General features: G+C 41.2%; 1 protein-coding gene and 1 non-coding gene across 2 annotated transcripts in view; one reads left to right on the top strand and one right to left on the bottom strand.

Annotated features, from left to right (window-relative positions):
- The window catches only part of LOC126297592 (quinone oxidoreductase-like protein 2 homolog), a 43900-nt gene that overhangs the window by 14541 nt on the left and 12930 nt on the right, over positions 1-16429 (bottom strand). The window contains exons 2-4 of the mRNA XM_049988567.1: positions 11057-11290; positions 8376-8567; positions 6057-6238 (exon numbers count right to left, since the gene is read on the bottom strand). Of these exons, the coding sequence (XP_049844524.1) occupies positions 6057-6238; positions 8376-8567; positions 11057-11290 (608 nt within the window). The remainder of the gene's footprint in view (positions 1-6056; positions 6239-8375; positions 8568-11056; positions 11291-16429) is intronic.
- Positions 5326-5397, top strand: Trnat-agu (transfer RNA threonine (anticodon AGU)). The gene has a single exon. It is a non-coding gene; the product is annotated as a tRNA-Thr (tRNA).

Consider the following 16429-nt stretch of genomic DNA (forward strand, 5'->3'; position numbering starts at 1 on the left):
AGTACAGTGTATATCCAGCTTTCGCAGCAATGCAAGCTGCTATTCTCCCATGGAGACGATCGTAGAGATGCTGGATGTAGTCCTGTGGAATGGCTTGCCATGCCATTTCCACCTGGCGCCTCAGTTGGACCAGCGTTCGTGCTGGACATGCTGACCGCGTGAGACGACGCTTCATCCAGTCCCAAACATGCTCAATGGGGGACACATCCGGAGATCTTGCTGGCCAGGGTAGTTGACTTACACCTTCTAGAGCACGTTGGGTGGCACGGGATACATGCGGACGTGCACTGTCCTGTTGGAACAGCAAGTTCCCTTGCCAGTCTAGGAATGGTAGAACGATGGGTTCGATGACGGTTTGGATGTACCATGCACTATTCAGTGTCCCCTCGACGATCACCAGAGGTGTACGGCCAGTGTAGGAGATCGCTCCTCACACCATGATGCCGGGTGTTGGCCCTGTGTACCTCGGTCGTATGCAGTCCTGATTGTGGCGCTCACCTGCACGGCGCCAAACACGTATACGACCATCATTGGCACCAAGGCAGAAGTGACTCTCATCGCTGAAGATGACACGTCTCCATTCGTCCCTCCATTCACGCCTGTCGCGACACCACTGGAGGCGGGCTGCACGATGTTGGGGCGTGAGCGGAAGACGGCCTAATGGTGTGCGGGACCATAGCCCAGCTTCATGGAGACGGTTGCGAATGGTCCACGCCGATACCCCAGGAGCAACAGTGTCCCTAATTTGCTGGGAAGTGGCGGTGCGGTCCCCTACGGCACTGCGTAGGATCCTATGGTCTTGGCGTACATCCGTGCATCGCTGCGGTCCAGTCCCAGGTCGACGAGCACGTGCACCTTCCGCCGACCACTGGCGACAACATCGATGTACTGTGGAGACCTCACGCCCCACGTGTTGAGCAATTCGGCGGTACGTCCACCCGGCCTCCTGCATGCCCACTATACGCCCTCGCTCAAAGTCCGTCAACTGCACATACGGTTCACGTCCACGCTGTCGCGGCATGCTACCAGTGTTAAAGACTGCGATGGAGCTCCGTATGCCACGGCAAACTGGCTGACACTGATGGCAGGGGTGCACAAATTCTGCGCAGCTAGCGCCATTCGACGGCCAACACCGCGGTTCCTGGTGTGTCCGCTGTGCTGTGCGTGTGATCATTTCTTGTACAGCCCTCTCGCAGTGTCTGGAGCAAGTATGGTAGGTCTGACACACCGGTGTCAATGTGTTCTTTTTTCCATTTCCAGGAGTGTAGAACTGGTGCATGCCTGTAGCTCATTTCAGACCCAGATGAACTACAGCGCTGCCATGACAATCAAATCTGCCACTGTCATGTGCACAATGATCCTTCCGTATCTTTTTTCCCCCAGATTCACAGATCCCAAGAACAACACGTCCAAGGCAGCTGCCAGTGAGTGTCATCACGACACCGCGGGTCGACCCCATGGAGACAGAGCTTTCGTCTCCTCTCGTCCTACCAATGGAGCTGGACCTTAACATGCCACAGCAGCCAATGCCTTCTACATCTTGCTATGGGCCTCAGGCGGTGGACATGTACATTCTGGTCATTTTCCGGGGGACGCTTCAGCCAAAGCACTGGCTGGATAGTGGTGTACAACTGCAAGCCTGATGTCCCCTGCAGCCACACCTACTGGTTCAGAGCAGTGTCCATGATACTGCCTCCCCTCCCATTATCGAGCTCCTTATCCAATGATGGCTCATTGCTTTGGGGACGGGTTGGTGGGGGGTGGGGGGAGGAATGTTCTGGTGTAAAGTCAAGCACCAGCACACTAGTTGGAAATGTCAGAACAGAGAGGGCTGTGAGACAGTGTCAGCCAATTGCGTGCTCACTGACCCCTCTCCAGGACGACAACGCAATGGCAGCAGCCTCTAGGCGAAGAGGACATAATTGCCACACCGACTGATAGCGGTGCAGTTCTTTGAGTTCTACAGAAGCATCAAGACCAGTAACCTGGATAGAAGCATCCACTGTGTTCCTTCACTTGTACTGGAATTGTTATAGGCCCTACTGAAGGACACTGATTATATAGCATGTCGCCCTTTGCTTGTGACACATATATGTATTTCTCAAATTTAAGTATAGTCATTGAGTCATTTCATAATAAAACTCTTTAATATGATTTGCTTGAATTTTTGTCTAGCGATCCAAAAAGCAGGTTTCCTAGACACCCATCTTTGACAACTAGGCAGGATAAAAAATTCAACAAGATGTTTATTAGTAGGTCTCTACTTTTTATATAGAACACACGAAATTATGATGATCAACACGGGGAAAACATTGTCTTTCCTCTCAGATGGGTAGTAGCAGATTACATGATCACAGTGGTCCACACCAGCATTGATTCTATTGTAATCCAATACATAATCAGGCTTCATCTTCTCTATGATTCCTAGCTTCATTCTGACACTGACATTAGATGCTGTCATTTTGTGTTTTGTTGTCAAAGTAAGTATATCCCTAGTGTATTCTCATTTCACAAACAGTAAATGGTCTCATCTGCTCAAAGGAAGTTCATTTTTTTTCAGTCTCTCTGCTACTATATCTTTAGTTTGCCCTTTTCTATTTTTCATTGCTGTACCAACTGCCTTGGTTTTGTTTCTCTATAAGTGATCGATTAGTTCAGGGCTAGTGTAAAAATCATCCATGTATAGAGTGCAGCCTCTATCACATAAACTTTCACACTGTCTGTTTACTACATGCAAAATGCTGTTGTTATCATTTGCCTCACTACCAGAATACATTTCACATTTCAAAATATATCTACTTTCACTTTGACATAACACAAAAAATATGCTATTTATTAGGCTTATTTTTCAAGTATATCTTGAAACTTCATCTGCCACAAAATGGGTAAATTCCTTTTTCTATAGCCACATTTGCTTCTGGTTTGTAAGCTCTCTCACTTTTTGTCACAAATGTATCAAGGGTGGGTCTTGCCTTGTGAACAGGATCATGCCCTTCTTGATTTTTTTGAAATAAAAGTCACATTATGAAATTTAACATTCACTTAAATGGAAAGAAAGGGTAAAAAAAAAACTCTCTTGGTAAATAATTTCCTGCACAGGAGGTCTGCAGTATGGAATCTCTAGACCAACAGTTGCTCAATTTTGGTTTTCTAACAAGGCACATATGCACAACCACACCAAAAATATATATAGTTCACTGGGTTTCACAGTTCTCCACTTATACCAAACTGAGTGTGGCTTCAGGTTCCCAGTTGCATTTAGCTTGTCAATAGTTGTTCTAGTTGTTCTCTCTTTTTACCATCTCAGAAGTTCTTAATCAAAAACAGTAGGTGAAACAATCAAACACAGAAGAGTTCAGTCAGTTTGAATTTGATTTCTGCTTGATTCTTGAAAAACTAGAAGCTGTGCAGCAGCAGTGTTATCATCTGTCCACAGCCCAGTTGAAAGAGGCACACTAAGAGGTTGAGAAAGAGGTATCTCTGATGCAGCATCAGCATCAGCTGCTTCATCGTGATGGCTCACTGACTCTTCACCATCAGAAATGACTTCTACTTGTATAGCATACATAATAAAAATTAGCTTTCTGGTGTACAGTAGACAATATATACACTTACAGAAAAGATGTGACAAAACAAATAGCTTACTGTAACTGCTTTTGACACTAGAAATTTATTCATCAAGCTCACAATCACTACTGTTCAATAAAAACTCTATCTCAGCATCACGTAGGGCCGTCTTGAAGACAAACACAAAGCATAAAACTGACAACACAGACAACTCTATCCCAGCATCATGTAGGGTCGTCTTGAAGACAAACACAAAGCATAAAACTGACAACACAGACAAAAATCAAGGCCCTTTGCTCCGCACGTGACTCATAGGCACTGCACATGACATTAAGATGAATCAGCACGCTGCAAAGCAGGTAACATTTCTTTCCCGCCAATATGAGTGACAAGTGCTGCCCCTGTATTTTTTCGCAGTAGCACAAACATAACAGAATGTAAAACAAATGTTGGGATGCCTCCTACATCGATCGTCTCTTTGGAGTAAATTCGTGCGACGTAGTACGAGCTATGTTGCTTTTCTTTAATGAGTTACCAATATAAAATGGAGGGATAACATTAACAAATGATACCACAGGAAAAAGACTAAATTTACAATGAGTAAATCTTAAATGTGGTGTCCTAAAGATTTGGTGCTTATCGCGTTCCTGTCCTTGACCTATGTACATATTTGTCTGTGCATTGGAGAACTCTTCAAAAACTGTAAGGTTTGTTGATGACACAAGTATACTGATAACTGGGCCCGACACAGTGAATAAAGAAGGAGAGGGGGGGAAAAGAGCGCGCGCGCACACACACACACACACACACAACACACACACACACACACACACACACACACACACACACAATAACTGTTTCACAACAAAGACATTAAGGGTTAATCTTACAAAGACTCGTGTTCAGACATAAAAATGATTTACAGGTACAAGTAGAGTCCAGGCATACATTGAATAATGCTCCTTGCATGATGTTCCTTGGCATCCAGATGGATAATAAACTAAGATGTCACCAGCACAGGAATAACTTAACCAAAAAGCTCAGTCATGCCTGCTTTGCACTTGGAAATATCTCTCACTGTGTTTATTTGCAGATGAGGTTGTAGTATAAATTGAGTACTTTCACTTGATACTGTCTTGTGGCATAATCTTGTGGACATCTAAGGTTAAAATAGTATTTATTCTGCAAAAATGCCCGGTAAAAAAGTTATGAAAAATTGATAACTGAGCATCCTGCAAAAACAAATTGATAACTGAGCATCCTGCAAAAACCTGTTCAGGGACCTAGGGACTCATACTTACATGGCAATACATTTACTCCCAAATAGTATTCCTTGTTAATACTAAATGGGACTTTAGGAGGAACTGTGCAATTCACAACCACAATACTAGAAGTAAAAATGATTTCCATGTAGAGTATGCATCCCTGTCTAAGGTTCAGAATGGGGATTTACATTTTGGTACAAAACTTTATAACACATCGCCAGTAGACAGCCAGGAAACTGAAAATCCCCACACATTCAAACACTAAGCAAAAGCCACTTCTACCGTAATATGCTACAATATATGGTGATCTTCTCAGATCTTATAATTAAATTATAATATGGTACAGCAGACGTCCCGCTACGTCCAATGCTGGGTAGCTCGCCAATACCGGCGAGCCCTGGCAATAGTGACGGTATTAAGGGAAAATGAATTAAAGTTTGTGTTGGGGAGGGAACTCGACCTAGGTAGTTCGTGCAGCTATGTCTGCCATAGTGCCTCGGTGGTGTAGTGGTAGCATATCTGCCTAGTAAGCAAGAAGACCCGGGTTCGAGTCCCGGCCGTGGCACAAATTTTAATTGATTTAGTCTGCTTCGATCATATTTGATCATTACCGTGAAATTTAAAGTATTAATATTTAGAGATGAAGATCAAACAAACAAGTGAACATGGGCATTTACTTGAACTGAAAAGGTTTGTTTCCTTTTTCTTGCTATATATCCAAAAACTGGCAGTTCTTATAGAAAGAAACCAGTTTCACTGCTCAGAGATTTGTTTGAGTACATAGCCTTCAAATTGTCACCACCAGCCCCCATCTCACCTGTCTTAGTCTAAGTTCTCCAATATTCTTAAGTAATCTTTGGCATTACAAATGTGCCACACTGAGTTTGTGTATTTTATTTTGTCAGAAGAATGAGTATTTGCAAGAACATGGAAACATGTAAGAACATTCTGACCCAAATGGAAACCTAAATTGCTAGAGATACTAGACTATCCTATTGTTGTGTACCTCACTAATATTTATGTTTCCAATTTAAACATATACATAAAATATTTTGGAAATTGAAGCATGAAGCCTATTTTTCAAATTACAACCCGTAATTCATTGATATTCATTCGCAATAAGTTACACGCCTTTCCTTACCACTGAAGTTTAATATACTCAAAATAATTCAGTGCAAATAAAATCTCCGAATCATCTCTATTTAAAGTTTTACAAACACTCACCATTTAGTAACATGTTCAAAAACTTTTCCACCAACTGCGTCAAACACCAAATCAACACCTCTACCGTCAGTAACTTCATCTACTTTCTTAATCACTTCTTTTGGGTCATAGGTGAGGGCAGCCCATGCTCCTCTTTCACGAAGTAAACTCGCTTGTTCCTCACTTGCACACACAGCAATTACCTGAAATATTTAACACATGTTACACTCTATTTCTTTGTCACATTTTCACACATGCTACAATGCAATTTCAGATTCTCAATATGTTCAAAGTGTAATTGAAAAGTCCAGTACACTGCTAAACAACATACAATTGTTTGTATCATCTAGTGGTTATTGAGATGATTTTGAAATTCATTTTAAGGAAGCACATGTAAGAATACAAAAAAAAAAAGAATGAAACATTTGAAAAAACTACACTTATTTTCCATTTAGCAGTCACTGCTGTATGTATTAGGCACATCATAATCCTTCCTTACATTGCGAACTGTGACACTCACATTTCCAACTGCAAAAGTGTTATGTCTTGTTTTTAGAAAATGAGTGAAGTACATGAAATATGAAAATCTTATTTGGGGAAAAAATAGTATGAGGAGGGACAAAGTAAAAAAAAAATCTCTGAAACCTGCATTCTTTATCAAACCATAAGTACACAGAGGTACTCTTTTCTACTCTGACTGGGGTCATTATTGGTTTCAGCCAGGATGGGTGGCAAGAACAGTGAATCCAGTTATCTCCACCTTCATAACTGTGACCAAATACAAAATAATGTCAAATTGCTTTTCCTTAAAAAAAAAGTTTTAGTAGCAAATCTGCAACACACTCATGGCCATTTGCAGTGAACCTTAATTTACTAGCCCAGTTACAGACCCACTACAGCAGGTTGTGCTGCCTCATAGGTCACACAGTCCTGCTAGTGCACACAGGCAGGCACAAGTGGTGCAAGCAACCTGCCACATGGCACAATTGCATGTATTCTGCGAATGCATGACCTGCTTGGCCACCTCTGGTTACCTGAGCTCAGCCAGTGCACTATAATCAGCTGTGCCGCAGCCCAGCTGCATGACGGGCCCCGTGTCAGCTGTTTGCCCAACCCGGCCTGTCCTGTGGGAGGATGAGAGGATGTGTGGGACAGCTCTTGCATCTAAGTCTATTACAGGGATATGAGCCATGAGGTACGGGGTTGAGAGCAGGGGTTTTGTAGGGATGGATAAGGAAGTTGTGTAGATTCAGTGGGCAGTGGAATGCCATTGCGGGAGGGGTGAGAAGAATAGTGGGTAGGGCAGTCTTCATTTCAGGGCATGACGAGAGGTAGTTTGGCTGCAGGCAGATGTGGAGATTGGTCAGAGCATCTGTGGACACCTGCTGTCAGTGTGTGTGTGGGGGGGGGGGGGGGGGGGGGGGATTGTCATCCATTTTGTGAACCAGGAGTAGTAGTAACAGGTTAACAGGTACATATGGTGCAGACAATGTGACAGCACCTGAGTACACCAGATCAACAGATGATGGTGTCTCAATTTCAGTTCAAACTACTGTGTCACAGTGACATTTCATCAGTGGTATGCTTATAATTCATGTAAAGTATAAAAACAAGTAAAATATTTTACTTCACACATCTACGATACATTATTCACAATTTGTATTATGACTGCTTTGGATATACATGAAGAAATGTTTGTGCTTTTTTAAAAATGAGAGGAACTGACTGCTGTAACTAATTATGTGAGACTTTAGATGAAATATTTCACAAACACTGCTGAATTAGTTGTAGCTGTGAAAGTCTGGACACTGAATTTCATCATGTGGAGGCATATTTCCAGTTGTGTTACCAGATCAAAATTTCTCTCACTGTTTTCAGTATATAGCACAACAAGATGTTATGTTGAGTCTCTCACTATATGCATGTACTTATACACAAATTTCCAACTGTGGGCTTTTGATGGTGGTTGTGTCTTACGGCACTTTTGTGTTACTGCAGCTGGTTTATGCCTTGGACATGTATTCCATTCATAATTCTGCCTTTTTATATTGATTAAAACTTCCAACATTTACTTCTTCCACTAGGACTTAATAACATTAACTGTTTCCATTATGACTATAAGCATTACATTTAGTCTTCTCCTACTCAAACAGCTTACTAACATCACATCTGGATACTCTAATTACAGTATCACCAAGATATACTGCATTTATCATGAATTACTCTTAGCAAACACATTTATTGTGACATTTACCACATATTATCCCTATTTATTTTTCACAGTGTTTCAGCTTCTCATTTCATTAAAAAAGTTACATACACAATTTGAATGTAAATTACCTTGGCTCGATAAACATTAGCTGCAACATCCACAGCAGCCAATCCCAGCCCCCCAGAAGCAGCAGTGACTAGAACAGACTGTTTCTCTTTCAGTCTGCCCCGTCGTGTAAGCCCAAGCAAAGCTGTAGCATATGCATCAGCAAGAACACAGCCCTTGCGTAGCTTTATGGATTGTGGAAGTAACCATACATCCTGCAACATTAAATTACTTTTCAAGAGAAACTCGGCTAGATATTAATATAAGTTTGGTAACATTATTCTGAATACTTTGAGAAATGAACATCAAATTCAATAAAAATGTAGTACTGCAAGCAGAGACATGTTCACTCTTAAAAAAAATTACTTTTCAGGAGAAACTCGGCTAGATATTAATATAAGTTCGGTAACGTTATTCTGAATACTTTGAGAAATGAACATCAAATTCAATAAAAATGTAGTACTGCAAGCAGAGACATGTTCACTCTTAATGGTAGTACCACATCCAGTTTTAAAAAGCATTTCTGTAATGTTAGAATGTTGTGTGTTATGTATTAATATACAGGTAGATGACTCTGATGATTACGTGTAGACTGTAATGTCGTGTTTTAACAGCTGAGTGACATGAGAGAGGGGGTGAATTCTGGTGTTGGATTCTAGCTTATTCGTCTCACATCACTTAAGGGTTGCTTGTACATACTTAGTCTTACCATCCAAAAGAACTTTCACCATGAACAATGTCTTATACTCTCACATTATAGGACATCTGGGACAGACCAAAATTTAACCTGGGGCATCAGCACCATAACTATTTATCAATTAGGTTATAAATTTCAGTTAATGACCATCTTCAGATCTGAGTAAATGCAATATACTACACATATTGTGTCATTAGATACGTGTTATTTTGATTAAACTTTTGCTGCTTGAGGCAGTGCAGATGGAAAACTATTTACTGTATGGGCACCCAACTTACCGGAATAGTGTTCAGATTGTTCATTGCAGGATTTGTGTTATTAGTAATATTAGTGTCATGACTTGTCATTAGGTGCCGGTACAGGTACAGTGATGTAGGGTTGAAGTACAAGCATCCTTATGCATTAGCCTACAGTCGCAAACAGTCAAAATTGGTTTGGAGATGAACAGGGCTTTCCTCATAAAGCTGTTTTTAACACAACAACAGTGATAAGTGCTGCTGCTCTATGGAAGTGCCAACACATTAAAGGAATACAGAAAGGTCTACTTTCCATATCGGGGCTGAAGAACATGATTCAGAAGTTTGAATTAGGTGGCAGTTTGGGAATTGCTCCTGGGAGAGGCTGATTGACAACTGTACCACAAATTATTGGAGTAGTCACTGTTGCCATGCGTGAGAATACGGGACACAATATGCGACCTTCAAACAGTGCATGAGCTGTGTCGCAACAGCTGAATATTTCATGGTCCACCATTGTTCCAGGCAGCACTAGAGCAATCTCTAGTGTGGTTCCAGACTGCTACAGAAGCAGAAGGTCATTACATCGAGCAACATTTGTAACATGGTACACAAGTAACAAATAGTTACTCTCTCATTTGCAAATTAAAATGTGTTTCTTTCAAAGGTTTATTTGTTATTTCTCTTCTGCATGCCCTTACAAATATTTCCACAAATTTAGTTGTGCTACAATCACTCGTTTTTCATGGGAGCCTTTTCAAACAGCAAAAGTTTAATTATAACCACCCTTTATATATATGTCGTACTGTCACAAGATTTGGCCGCACAAGCTTGGTCACAAAGCTACAAATTTGTGACATACACATTAACATTTTGAAGAAACAAGTTATACTTTTTTTCCCCGGTTGTGCATGTGAGTGGCTGCATATGGTTATGTGTGTGGTTGCCTATCCTAGATTTGGTCTCTCAGCAGCTTTGATTAGTAATTTTTGGTGGTTTTGTTTGATTGTTACAATAGTATGTATGGTAAGTGTTATGTACAGCAGTACTATGCTTCGGAGTTTACTGTGGGTTGACAGTATCTTGGTGTTTGTTCGCACTATATAGATCAAGTGACATCTACAGTGTTGGATTTTGAGAGTAATGTGTAGGTTTATGGTACTGCTGATTACGTTTGAGCAATATAGGTCAAATGACATCAAAGGTCCTGGATTTGGAGTTGTGTGTGGGTTTGTGGCATTGTGGACTTTGTTTCAGACGTATATATATCAGGTGACATTCCCACTAATAAATCCCCCACCCCGTGTTGGTTTTGTCTATTGCTGAGGATTTCATTTGCTTCATTTTTATGTTCACATTACTTTTGGTATGTCTCCATTATTTGAATTGTTAAGTATTCTGTTTGACTCCACTAAAGACCCCCTAATTCACAAAGTTGGCCTGGTAGTTTATTTGTACTGATGTAATTAAGTATTCTGCATATTATTTATGTCTGTTTGCTGGTGTAGTGAGTAACATCATGGTTGCCATATTGTTTACATTTGAAAGAGGGGTGTCCACTGTGTTGATGACGTCACAGGTCAAAGCTGACATATTGTACCACAATCTTCGTTTCTGCCAAAATATCAATAAAGTTGTCAAGTATGGATTACTGTGATACAGAATGTCAAGTGTACATGAAAATGAATCCTTGAAGAGTAATAATGAGTGGTTATGATCTGAGTTGAATGCAAGATATCACGCTACTAATAAAATGCTATAAAAAACTTACTGTTGCTGATAATGTGATTTGTTGTGCTAATCCTCCGTAGTCATCCTTGCTAAGGCCTACCACTTTCTGACCATTGGTAAAGCCTTCTTTTGTTGCTTCAGATCCAACTTCAATTATCTCCCCTGAAATTTCATGACCAGGAACAAATGGCAGTTTTGGTGTGAAATCATATTCTCCTTTACACATCAATAAGTCTGATTGATTCAAACTGCAATAGCTAACTTTAACTCTAACCTGCAATCAAATACATAGTATTAACAATTTATGATAAGTAGTACAAATACCAAAAATAGTGACACAGATCACACTGACAATATGGAATATGTCCACTTATTTACAAAAATGACAGTTTCTCAGGGAATAAAGAGCTGCATAACAATCATTTACAAGGGGTTATTGTATTTATATTCAATGAAGCTTTTAAAATACAACTGTAACCAATTAATTTCTTCTGCAGATATTGACAGTCAGATGTCTTGTAATTTTCTGAGTCAAAAGACTGACAGAACAGCACTAATGTCTACCTTACACAAACCATTAGCTATGTCAATACATATGCCGACATACTCTTATCAGCTGTACAGTTAGTTAGGTAGTTACTTAGACCAGAGTGCCAAGATATACCTTGCTTACATGCTCTCTATGATGAAACTCTAGATCTTGAGCTTTGGGGGGAGGGCAAGGGGGGGGGGTAGGCAAAGAGCACTGAACGCAGTCTTAAGAGGACTAAGGAAACACAAATACGAGGATAACTGTGCACAATGCAGACTTTAGCACTGATAGTTCAAACATCAACACTATCCAATAATGCATGGCAGTTCAGATCGACATTAGCCAATAAGTGCTGGGTGCCATGCATGCAGACCTCACATTATAAAATGACAGATGTGAGTAATGAACCAGTTTATTTTTTTCAAAAATCAGATCTCTCACACAGAAATGACACTTATTGAAAAGATTCATGGCTTCTGTTGTTTATGTCATGATAATTGGTCCTGAAATGGCTAACAACAAAAATACATGTTATTAACAGTCCATTCAAATATTTTCAAGTGTATATATATATATATATATATATATATATATATATATATATATATATGCAGACAAGTTCAAAAGCATCTGCAGCTCCCCCGAAGTAAACCTTCCTAGTGCAAGCCATTGGACAGAGCCTGCACGAGAGCATGTGCTTCAGGGTGTGTGCTTCTCCACATTTATAGTAGGAAATTATAGATGGAAATTAAAATTCTTGGAGACTAACTTGCAGATTTCATGTGGATCTTTCAACAATACAAAGAAAGCAGTTGTGGGCATGCCACATAGTCCACTTATCTTGGTGGCCTGGAGGGAGTTTTTCAGATGGTTGAGGCCAGTAACAATGGTTTGAAGTTATTACTTTACATGTTTCCACTCTAGCTTTGTGCAACATGCAACATGTTACTGATTTTTATAAAAGTTTTCTGGATCTCAATCTCAAGTGATAGATAATCACGTAACAAATGCCTATGCTTCCTCTGTAGGAATCAACAGGGATTCTAAAAACAACAGTATTGCAAAAACCAACTGGGGGACATGTTGCGTGTCCACAGTGATTTCCGTAATACTCTGTGTTTAGTGTGTGGTGATTTTACGATGGATCCGTGAACAGAACAGCACACGTGTATCAAATTATATGCAGATCTCGGTAAACGTGCTATGGAGACCCTTGCAATGATTCAACAAGTGTATGGGGGACACAGCATGAGCCATACACACATGCTTGAGTGGAATATTCAGTTCAGGGCCGGCAGTACAGACGTTGAAGATGATGCTCACACTGGAAGACCCCTTAGTCGCACAACACCAGACACTGTTGCCAGAATTCAACAATTGGTTCATGTGGATTACATCAAACCATTCAAGACCTTGCGGATGAAGTGGGTATTGGTTATGGGACATATCAACAAATGCTGACTGATGAATTGGGCATGCATCGTGTCGCTGCAAAATATGTGCCAAGAATCTTGACTACCGATCAGAAGGCACAGCATGTTGAAGTGTGCACGGACCTTCTTCAGACGGCATCTGGTGATCCAACCTACTTGTCACGGGTTATCACCGGCGACGAGAGCTGGATTTATGGTTACGACCCAGAGACAAACCAACAATTGTCCCAGTGGAAGAGCCAGGGCTCTCCAAGACCCAAAAAAGCGAGACACGTGAAGAGCAAGGTGAAGAGCAAGATCATTGCTTTTTTTTCCTTTTTTTTATACCAAGGGAATTGTGCACAAAGAGTTTATCCCACCCAACCAAACAGTCAATTCCGTGTACTACTGTGATGTTTTGCGACAGCTCCTTGAAAACGTGTGGCGACGACGGCCCAAACTTTGGCATCAAGGGGACTGGCTGCTGCATCACGACAACATGCCCTGCCACATGTCCTTGCTCACCAGGACCTTTTTGGCAAAAAACCAACATGGCGGTTGTACCCCACCCACCGTACTCGTCAGATTTGGCACCTTGTGGCTTTGTGCTATGTCCAAAACTGAAACACAGGTTGAAAGGCCATCAGTTCAACACTTGAGAGAGGATTCAAGAAGCATTGCTGGTGGTGATAAACACCCTCAAAGAACAGGACGTCCAGAAAACATTTGACCAGTGGCAAAAGCACTGGGACTGGTGTGTATGTGAGGATGGGAACTACTTCAAGGGTGGTGGTGACCTTTAGTCCAAAGGTAAGGTTTTCAACAGATGGCAGCATCAGATCCGAAAATTTTGGATAGCACCTCATATGTAGACTGAAACAATGAATGAAAATCTGTAACAATGCTGGGGTTCAAACCAGGGTCTTCTGCTCACTAGGCAGATGAACTAACCATTAAACCTCCTTGCCACAGTGGCCTTGCACAGCTGCACGGAACTACACTAGCAAGCCTCCTTCTTCAATCCAAATCCCTACTCAGGCCTAAGGCTGCCCAAAAAGCATTGCAGATGGTCTCCAACTGTACTGGAAAAGCACTTTTAATTAAATTAAACTGAGTGGTTCTAGAAACCTTTTCAAGTCTCTAACATTTATGATGTATATATATGGACTGAAGTGATGAATGAAAATTGTCATTCATAATTTTAGCCTGCACATATACATCCTAGATGTTTCAGACTTGAAAAGGTTTTAGCATCCATATAGTTTCATTATACAGGGCGAGCACAATGTCTTGTCCTGATTATAACAATTTATTACAGAATAACCATTTGACATAATAATTTACACTTGATACCATTACATAGGTTAGTGTTACTAGATTTTTTTTTATGTTAGTAAACCTCAACATGTGCTCCCTTGGTAGCTCGGAGAATGTCCAAGAGGTATTCCAGTTCCTGCCAGATGATTCGTAACATGTATTCTGTCACAGTACCCACAGCAGCTTGTATCCCAGCCTTCAGTTCATCGATGTCAGCAACTGGTGTGACGAAGACTCTGTCACTGATATAGCCCCAGAAAAAAAAGTCAAGGTGCGTCATGTCCGGAGAGGGGAGTAATGTCTGGATCGGATTGGAAGGAACGGTCCTGGCACACGAGGGATGGGACACAACATCTCTGAGGTAGCGATGAAGTGGGGATTTTCTCGTACAACCATTTCACAAGTGTACTATGAATATCAGGGACCCAGTAAAACATCAAATCTTCGACATCACTGTGACTGGAAAAAGATCCTTCAAGAATGGGACCAATGACGACTGAAGAGAATCATTCCACATGACAGAAGTGCAACCCTTCCACAAATTGCTGCAGATTTCAAGACTGGGCCATCAACAAGTGTCAACGTGTGAACCATTGAATGAAACATCATCGATATGGGCTTTTGGAGCTGAAGGCCCACTTGTGTACCCTTGATGACTGCACAACACAAAGCTTTATACCTCGCCTGGGCCTGTTAACATGGATATTGGACTGGTGATGACTGGAAACATGTTGCCTGGATGTCTCATTTCAAATTGTATCAAGCAGATGGACGTGTACGGGTATGGAGACAACCTCAAGAAACAACCTCAAGAATCCATGGACCCTGCATGTCAGCGGGGGACTGTTCAAGCTGGTGGAAGCTGTGTAATGGTGTGGTTTGTATGCTGTTGGAGTGATATGGGACTAATGATACGTCTGGATTTGACTGACAGGTGACACATATATAAGCATCCTGTCTGATCACCTGCATCCATTCATACCTATTGTGCATTCCGATGGACTTGCGCAAGTCCAGCAGGACAATGTGACACCCCACATATCCAGACTTACAACAGAGTGGCTCCAGGAACACTCTTCTGAGTTTAAACACTTCCACTGGCCACCAAACTCTCCAGACCTGAACATTATTGAGCATATCATGGGAGACCTTGCAATGTATTGTTCAGAACAGAGCTCCACTTCCTCGTACTCTTACGGATTTATGAACAGCCCTGAAGGATTCATGGTGTCAATTCCATCCAGCATTACTTCAGACATTAGTCGAGTCCATTCCATGTTGTGCTGCGGCACTTGTGCATGCTTGCAGGGGCTCTACACGATATTACAGAGGTGTACCAGTTTCTTTGGCTCTTCAGTGTTTCCACAATGTCTTCTAACGCCATTCTTAAGGGAGACAAACCTTCAAATGTAGAAACAGTTTTGGGCAAACTCAAAGGAAGTATTATAGAGCAATTACTGTTCACAATATACATAAATGACCTAGGGGATAATTCTGGAATCCCATGAGGCAGTTGTACATAGAGAAGTTACAATGCAAGAAAATAGTTGCAAAATGGAGGAATAACTGCAGAGAACTGACCAAGCAAAAAACTTACTGCCTGATAATATGATTGCCAGGCATCCATTAAATATCTGGGTGTAAGCATATGGACAGATGTAAAGTGGAATGATCACATAAAAATAATCATAAGAAAGGTAGATGTTAGTCAGTCACCAGAAGAATCTCCACAAAGTGCAATTCACCCACAAAATCTTCATTCAGTTCTTATTGGTGTATTGTTTCTCAGTCTGGCAGCTAACCCAGTAGGAGTGTCTGAGGAAACAGACAAGATAAAAAAATAAATAAATACTGCAGCACATTTCATGACAGGTTTGTTTAGTAAGCACGAAAGCATCATGGTGATGTTCATTCAAATCCAGTGATAATGATTAAAGGAGAAGTGTTGGTCACTGAAGGGTGGCTAGCTATGACTCATGATGATGATGATGATGATGATGATGATGATGATTAGTGTTTTAGGGCACACAACAACGAGGTTATCAGGCTATGACTCATGATGTCAGCAATATGGCAGATACCCTACTTAAAGCTTACACAATACGCTGACCACAACTTCACACATGAACAGACACTACATGAAAAGTATTTA

Source organism: Schistocerca gregaria, chromosome X (assembly GCF_023897955.1).
Source record: "Schistocerca gregaria isolate iqSchGreg1 chromosome X, iqSchGreg1.2, whole genome shotgun sequence".
Taxonomy (NCBI): domain Eukaryota; kingdom Metazoa; phylum Arthropoda; class Insecta; order Orthoptera; family Acrididae; genus Schistocerca; species Schistocerca gregaria.